This window comes from Nipponia nippon, unplaced genomic scaffold (assembly GCF_047370975.1).
Source record: "Nipponia nippon isolate SJK-2023a ecotype South Korea unplaced genomic scaffold, ASM4737097v1 scaffold_22, whole genome shotgun sequence".
Taxonomy (NCBI): domain Eukaryota; kingdom Metazoa; phylum Chordata; class Aves; order Pelecaniformes; family Threskiornithidae; genus Nipponia; species Nipponia nippon.
This window is the reverse complement of record NW_028262339.1, coordinates 7,425,062-7,433,625: the sequence shown is the minus strand read 5'-3', so window position 1 is coordinate 7,433,625 and position 8,564 is coordinate 7,425,062. Positions and strand designations below refer to the sequence as shown.

Here is an 8,564-nt window from a genome sequence, read left to right as displayed (position 1 = left end):
TGAAAAGATAGCTGTGTGTGTTACTTAAATTCTCAACTGGCATGCATAATAGAAGTTAATTTGACACTGCAGCAGTACCGTGTACCTGTAGTTATGTATAGCCTGGTCCCCCTCACTGTAAAACATACCAACTGCACAACTGCACACACAGCTCAAGGTATGGCTTTTTTCCTTATATTAGAAAGAATAGACTGATGATGATCTTGTGGATTCACTATAACCTTGAACGAAGATGGAATCTTAACCACTGCAATTCAGACCTACTCAGGCTACCTACTTTTCAGTGGCAAGTGTTAACTGAACTCTCAAAGCTTACCACAGGTTCCTTACTCTGTATTGTGAGGTATTTGTTCTGTCGGTTGAAATATCTTACAATAAAGCGTTAGACATTGCTAAAGTAAGTAGATGTAGTTCCATTCCAAAACCTCATCAATTTAAAGTCAAACATAAATTTGAAATGCTTGCTTTTATAAATCTGCCACCGAGGGGAGAGTTTTGGTTTAGAAACAGTTTAAGATTAGAGCATAGCAGTAGCTAATGTCAAACTTGCTATTTAGCAAACTGGATAAATCTAAGGAGGTGACAGATCTGGTAATAGAATCATAGAATGGTTTGGGTTGGAAGGGACCTTTAAAGATCATCTAGTTCAATTCCACCACTGTGGGCAGGGACATCTTTCAGTAGATCAGGTTGCTCAAAGCCCCATCCAAACTGGCCTTGCACACTTCCAGGGAGGGGGCATCCACAAGTTCTCTGGGCAACCTGTTTCAATGTCCCACCACCCACATAGTAAAAAATGTCTTTGTTATGTCCAATCTAAACATACCCTCTTTCAGTTTAAAGCTGTTGCCCTTTGTCCTGTCACTACAGGCCCTGGTAAAAAGTCTCTCTCCATCTTTCTTATAAGCCCCCTTTAAGTATTGAAAGGCCACAATAAGGTCTCCCCAGAGCCTTCTCTTCTCCAGGCTGAACAACCCCAGCTCTCTCAGCCTTTCTTCATAGGAGAGGTGTTCCAGCCCTCTGATCATTCTCGTGGCCCTTCCTCTGGACCCGCTCCAACAGGTCCATGTCTTTCTTGTACTGGGGACTCCAGAGTTGGATGCAGCACTCCAGGTGGGGTCTCACTCAGAGCAGAGTAGAGGGGCAGAATCACCTCCCTCGACCTGCTGGCCACGCTTCTTTGTATGCAGCCCAGGATACGATTGGCTTTCTGGGCTGCAAGCGCACATTGCCGGCTCATGTCCAATTTTTCATCCCCCAGTACCCCCAAGTCCTTCTCTGCAGGGCTGCTCTCAATCCCTTCATCCCCCAGTCTGCATTGACACTGGGGATTGCCCTGACCCAGGTGCAGGCCCTTGCACTTGGCCTTGTTGAACTTCATGAGGTTCACATGGCCCGGCCCCACTCCTCAAGCCTGTCAAGGTCCCTCCAATTTAGAGAGAAGGATATTGTGGGGGACCGTATCAAAGGCCTTACAGAAGTCCAGGTAGATAACATCCGTAGCTCTTGCCTTGTCTGCTGATGCAGTCCCTCCATCATAGAAGGCCACCAGATTAGTCAGGCAGGATTTGCCCTTGGAGAAGCCATGTTGGCTGTCTCTAATCATCTCCCTGTCTTCCATATGCTTTGACATGTCTTCCAGGAGGATCCGCTCCATGATCTTACCATGCACGGAGGCGAGGCTGACTGGTCGGTAGTTCCCAGGGTCCTCCTTTCTACCCTTTTTAAAAATGGGTGTGATGTTTCCCTTTTTTCCAGTCACTGGGGGCTTCACCTGACTGCCATGACTTTTCAAATATGATGGAGAGCGGCTTGGCAGCTACATCAGCCAATTCCCTCAGGACCCTGGGATGCATCTCATCAGGTCCCATGGGCTTCTGTATGTTCGTGTTCCTCAGGTGGTCTCGACCCTGATCTTCTCCTACGATGAGAAGGACTTCATTCCTCCAGTCCCTGCCCTGAGGTTCAAGGGCTTGAGAGATGTGGGAAGAGAGATTACCATTGAAAACAGGCAAAAAAATTGTTGAGTACCTCAGCCTTCTCCATGTGGATTGTCACCAGATCCCATGTCTCATTTATTGGGGGGGGTACGTTTTCTTTAATCTTCCTTTTCTGGTCAACATACCTGTAGAAGTCCTTCTAATTATTCTTTGCATCCCTTGCCAAGTTCAGCTCCAACCGTGCCTTACCCATCCCTACATATCTGGGCAGGGTCCCTATATTCTTTCCAGGATACACGTCCCTGCTTCTACTGCCTGTGCATTTCCTTCTTACACTTTAGTTTGATCTCCTGCCTTCCTTGCCCAATTTCCTACATGTGGGAATTGAGAGCTCTTGCAAGAGCTGCCAGCTCTGTTCAGCTCCTTTGTCCCTGAGGGCAGTGCTTAAGGTTCATAGAACGTTAATAGAACCTTAAGGTTAATAAAACCTTAAGTGCTTTAGAGCAGGATGTGCTGCCTTCTTCCAAAGCTTGTCATTGAACTAACTGAAAGAAAACAACCTTGCTTATAACGTTTTCAGCATTCCCAACATTCTTCTCAAAATGTACTGTTAAAAAGAGACTGCAGCATCTACAGTATGGGACATAATCATAGTTGTGTTACTTAACCTGTTGCTGCAACTGCTGATCCTGCAGCTATAATCTTAGACTAGATTACTGTGACTAATGTACATGAGGACTGCTGAGAATAATTAAAAAACCCCAAAACTTCAAGTAGTTATATGCTGTCCAAAGCTAGGTTGAAGTATTTCATTGTACTGGATCTGTCTGGGATGAAGTTAACTTTCTTCATAGCAGCCCATATGGTGCTGTGATTTGGATTTGTGACTGCAACAATCTTGACAACACACCAGTGTTTTGGCTATTGCTGAACAGTGTTAGCACAGTGTCCAGGCTTTCTGTTTTTCCCACTCTGCCCCACCGAGGAGTAGGCTAGGGAGTGAGCAGGAAATTTGGAGGGGACACAGCTGGGACAGCTGACCTGAACTGGCCAAAGGGATATTCCATTCCATATAATGTCATGATCAGCAATAAAAGTGGAGGGAAGGGGTTTTTTTGGGGGGGAAGGTAGCTGTTGTTCAGAGACTGGCTGGACATCAGTCTGCTTCTGGGAGGTGGTGAGTGATTGCCTTTGCATCACTTGTTCTGTTTTTCTTTTCTTCATCTTTCCTTTCTCAACCCCTGAGTTTTCTTGCTTTTGCTCTTCCTTGTTCTCTCCCGTCCTGCTTTGCGGGGGGGTGGGGTGGGGTGGGGGGGGTGGGTAAACCACAACATTAATTTTCACACACTGTTTTAGGAAATAAGTAGTGGTGTCAATTTTTTAATATACATACCTAAATGCAACTTTGAGATTTACCTACAGTCATTTTTATCAATGCATTTTATACATAGTAGATAAATAGCCAACCATATCTGTTATCCAAATTTCATTTTTACAGTGTTCTATTACTTGCACCCAAAGTTAGCCAGTTTCCATAAAGAGTCTATTGACAGCTTGATTATTTTAAAAACTCATTTTTCAGGTTTAAAAATAAGATTCGTGGTAGCCTTACATTACACACAAGACCAACCAATACATATTTTATAAAATGGTTTAATGGATGCATGCATATCTGATACAGTGATAATAAATTTACTGAATTCTAATTAATCACTGTTGTAAACATTTTACAAAAGCATTGTGATTTACCTGGATGGATACACAGTCCTTGATGGAAGAATTATTTAGACTGAATCATTGGCACATTAAAGAATAAAGCTGACAAGATCCCTTCTGCATATTCTTTTGACATGATTCCAGCAAGAGAAAGAACATGGTATAAAAAGTATACAGGAAAGATTGTTCTTACCATAACCATCAAACTCTGGAAATTGTAAATACAAGTTCGAGTGGTTGAAACAGTCAAAGTCATAATAATTGTAACCAGTCAGAAATTACAGTAAGAAATGTTATCCAGTTACATGTAGCTGTCAAAACAATGCATTTCTTTCCTTGTCAGTTGATAATTCTTTTCCAACAAGACAGAAAAGCTTTGACAACTGCAGGTGTTGAAAATAATTTTCAAAGTTCAAGACAGTCACAGCATTTTCTTTGCGGAAGGTAAACTGTACACCAAGGCTCAGAGACTGTAAAAACTGGTTTCAAGTGGAAAAAAGTGCAAATATCCTGCACAGATAGTTTAAAAATCTGCTGGTACAATCATTCACTAACAGAATCTTTGTTTTCTTTTTGCATAGTTCACACATCACTGGGAATGTGATAGGGTGTGCTATTTTTGGCAAGAGCAAAAAAAGTGATACTTCTGTGAGTTGCCATGTTAGACATGCTGGATCCACGCAGAATTCAGGTAGAGGGCTGCTACCTGATGTTATTAGACACTGAATATTGATTTTGTTTTTGTTGAAGCAGTTCTGTAATAGCCAACAGCTTCTTAAGAACATGCTGCAGAAAAAAACAAAAACAAACAAAAAACCCCAGTACAACCCTACATTAGCAACTAAAAAAAACCCAAAACCCATCTTGCTTGAGAAGCATCTTCAACATTAACCTACCAGACTTAGAATTAGGTAGTTTAAAATATATTTAACCCCCACACCCCACCCCCCACCCCACCCCCAGCTCCAATTCCCTAGTCACTAAGACATTACTTCAAAAGGCAACTGTAAAACAGCAATATGAAATTTATCTGCACCCATGGAGACCCATTAAGTCTTGCCAACTTAACCTGAGAGTTTCAAAATGAAAGAGAGTTCTCCTATCTGTTAAAAACAATCTGTAAACCAAAAGTCCATTCTTGGGTATTTTCCCCATGTGAAAGTGCAGAACTGGGCCAAGAAAATGAAAAAAAAGTCCGGTGACAAAAAAAAAAGGTGATAATACAATTCACTTCTGCACAAGCAGAACTACCCTCTTTTAACTTTCTGAAAACCTGGTCATTAAACTAAACCAAATGCAACTGAACATACACATAAAACAGGCTGAGAAATTGTATTGCTAACGCGCTGTCAGGAGTTCAATTATTTTTTCATTATAAGTAGAACTATGTTCAACTACAAACTTCTACTATCCTGCCTTGCCAGACTAGCCATCATTTTTTCTTTGTCAAGACTAGCAGTAGCTGTAAGTGAATTGTGAACTTGAACATGATTGGGTTTTTCCCTCATATCCCACTGAAGAGGTAAATTGTAGTAGTTATTAAAATGGATTCGTTTTGAACTGCTATAATGAAGCATTATCTCATTTTTAATTCCTTGAGCTTTCTTCTGCCAAAGATGATTAAATACAAATATATTTTCACCTTTTTGCAAAATCACCATAAGAGTTCCCAGTAATCCCCTTATTTAAAAAATGTTACTGCTGAAAAATGCATTATTTGAGTAACATCTGCTGCCAGGAGAAAGAAATATAGATTTATCATCTACCTGGGTTTAAATTAAGGCCTTCAAAGAGTCAGGATATAGGAAGCCCAGTCTTTAAACCATGAGAATAAGAAATCTGATTACAAGAAGTTATTTTGAAACAATTAAATTAAAAACTATTTTAAAAACTACCTCTTGAAAATGAGTCATTAAATATATAGTTTAAGCTGATACTGATTAAATTTAAGGAAGACCATCTGTAAACAAAAAGGCTTTCTATAGTACAACTGCCCCTGTCCCCAAATCATTAGCATTAAAAGGGAAGACTACTTAAATTATCTCCTGCACAGCACAGTATACTAGTCAAGCATACCAAAACATATAAACATATTACTGTTCAGTAAGTAGAACTGCCGACTTGAGTTCATCATAATTAGTAGACCATAGGCAAGTATATTACTTTTGTAGTATTTTGAGACAATGCATGAAGTCATGTGAATTTTTTCCTCTTAAAAAATAAGTTTTCATAAAAGCTGTATAGAAATTTAATAGTTGGAACAGAACACTCATTTATAGTGTTTGCTAGAGAAGTTTGCCATGTTTGTTTACAAACGTAATAAATCAGGAAGCAGAAATGAAGTAGTGATAGAAAGCGAAGGAAATTAAATTTAGTTATTTAGTTCTCAATTAGAACTAGATCCTAAAACTAGAGCCTGTCAGGAGACAGTAATTTCTTGGGTTTAGGCTTCCTCTAGAAACTAAAAACTTCACCTGGAAATTAAACAAAAAAAAGAAAAAAAGAAAAAACCCAAACAAAACAAACCAAACCAAACCAAAAAAAAACCCAACAAAACAAAAAACCACCAAAAAAAACAACCAAAAAACCCCAACCCACTGCTTTAAAACATCTTTGGTTTTGTTGTATAAATACTTAGTTCATAGTTTTGAGCTTCTTTAACTTTACAACTAGCAACCTCCTGGTGAAATGTACATATTATTTATCACTCATACTGCTGGACAGAAAAATTACAAAAGAAACACGATATTAAGCAATAGCTCAAGATATGCTATCTGTACCTGTGATTTTTGTTAACCATTGTAGTTTACCTGCATTACACCTCGCTCATTACTGAGTGTCCGAAGTTCATCTGAATGTGCCACACACATCTCATGCAAGGCTGCCAGATAACGAGATAAGTCAGTTCTGGAGTGCTCTGTAGTGTCTGGAAGCTCAGGAACATTCTTTAACAAAAATTATGAGAGCAGACTTAGAATGGTGAGTAGCCAGGCATATAAGAAATTAAATTACAGTTCTACAGACCCGCCAACAGCTGTTTTGATACTGCAAACAAGTACTGCAATGTTTTTCTTCACAATTAAGTCTTCTGTCCATGTTATCTAATACAAATTATATATTTCCTCCTCTCCACGAGCATCTATTTTAATTATGGTTACACATTTCACATGGAGAGATTACTAAATATATAGCAATTCCTATTCCTACTAGGAGGGTTCTACTAAAAGGTTTGATGTTGCTATGCTACCTCTGAGCTGGCCAGAAAGACACTGAGAAAAGGGATTCATATTATATCCTCCCCCCAAATGAGGGGGATCCATCCATTAGGTGTTGTTTGCTTTTTTTTAAATTTAAATCAGACAATAGCAGCAGCAAAAATGGACACCAAAAAACCCCCCAAACTATCAAGTCAGTAAATCCACTAATAAAATAATATAATTAAAACAGTAGATTAATCAGTTAGTTATTTTAAAACCCAACAGTTTTCTGAGTCCTCATGCATAATCTGCCATTTAAAGAAAAAACCCAGTATATCATAATATGCAGAAGTTGCCATTTAACCAGAAAAAGGTGACATATGGCAATCCACCTGAATGACACACTTCAAAACACTCATTCTTATAGATTATCAAAATAGTCTGAGATGTCTTCTAGGTCACTTTTAATGGATCAATTCAGGAAGCTAGGCACATTTCTTTCATCTTCATTTTTAAAACAAATTCTTGGTTTAAACATATACATATATACGCAAATGAGCTCCTAACTCTTCTTATAGCTATCATACACAAAACAGTAACAATTTCAAAGTGAACTGCAATTATTATTTTCTTTTAAACTACAATTCATGCAGCAGAGACATTTGGCAATGTATAACTAAAATGGAACATAATATTTTTTTAAAACTTCAATTTTTTCAATCTCGGGTCAAAACCACATGACAAATTACACATAAGAATTTTTTTGTTTTAAAATATTTTTTTAAAAGATTGGTATTTTTGGCCAAAAGCCCTAATCCTCCGGGGAGAAGCTCAGAAATAGATCTCATGTCTACAGCAGTATTAAATGAATAAGGAAATCTTTCTAACAGGACATTTGATTGGTTTTAATTCTGTGTGACAGGCCAGCAATCTGCAGTTCCTAAACACGCATAAGAAAAATTTTTCAGTAACAAGCATTCAAAATTGTGTGGAAGCTGATGCATTTTTGAGCTAGTTAACAAGAACTGTAAAGAATTTTAATTTACAATATTGCTATCCAATATTTTTTTTTAAACCACTTACCCCAAGTTCATCTAAGAACATGATCATGCGATGTTTGTTACTCTTGATGAATGGATTTACCCCCTCCATATACGGCTCCTAGTAATTTTTGAGAAGTATGTTGTTAGAACAAATCAATACCAATTTAATAGTCCCATACCTGAAGTGAACACATTGTAATCAGAGACAAATGACACTGCAAAACACAAATGTGTCATCTGGAGTGATTTTATTTTTCAAGTGAATTTATAATGACTGGTGTACAACCAGACAAAAGATTACACTTTTTTGTATTCCAGATGGATTCTTAAATTGTTTATATATGCATTGTGACATGAAATTTTACATTTCTGAAATATTGAAGATGGACTTCTTTTTTTTCATTGCAGCTATATAATGGAGAAAAACACTTTCAGAGGTAACATCTCAGGACATAAACAGCACCTCCTTCTCGTTCTTTCGTTAATGCTTACATTCCAAGTTGTGAGTATCAGACAAATGGCTTTATAATGGCAGCCTGAACTCGCTTGCTTTCATTATGCTTAAGTCAACAGATTTTTAATGACTTGTTCAACCATGTTGCAACTTGGGAACCAGAACAGACCAATTGTTGCTGGCATTCTTTTAGTGATGCAATAGAAACTTTATT

At 38.4% G+C, this 8,564-nt stretch overlaps 1 protein-coding gene across 1 annotated transcript; it reads right to left on the bottom strand.

The window, feature by feature from the left end:
- Positions 1 to 3,372: 3,372 nt before the first annotated feature.
- Positions 3,373 to 8,010, bottom strand: LOC148055465 (ras GTPase-activating protein 1-like). Its single transcript, XM_087760434.1, has 3 exons — positions 7,937 to 8,010; positions 6,467 to 6,601; positions 3,373 to 4,442 (listed from the first exon to the last, which is right to left on the bottom strand). The coding sequence occupies exons 1-3, from the start codon at positions 8,003 to 8,005 to the stop codon at positions 4,359 to 4,361; spliced, it is 288 nt and encodes a 95-aa protein (XP_087616560.1). The 5' UTR covers positions 8,006 to 8,010; the 3' UTR covers positions 3,373 to 4,358.
- Between the last annotated feature and the right edge of the window lie 554 nt (positions 8,011 to 8,564).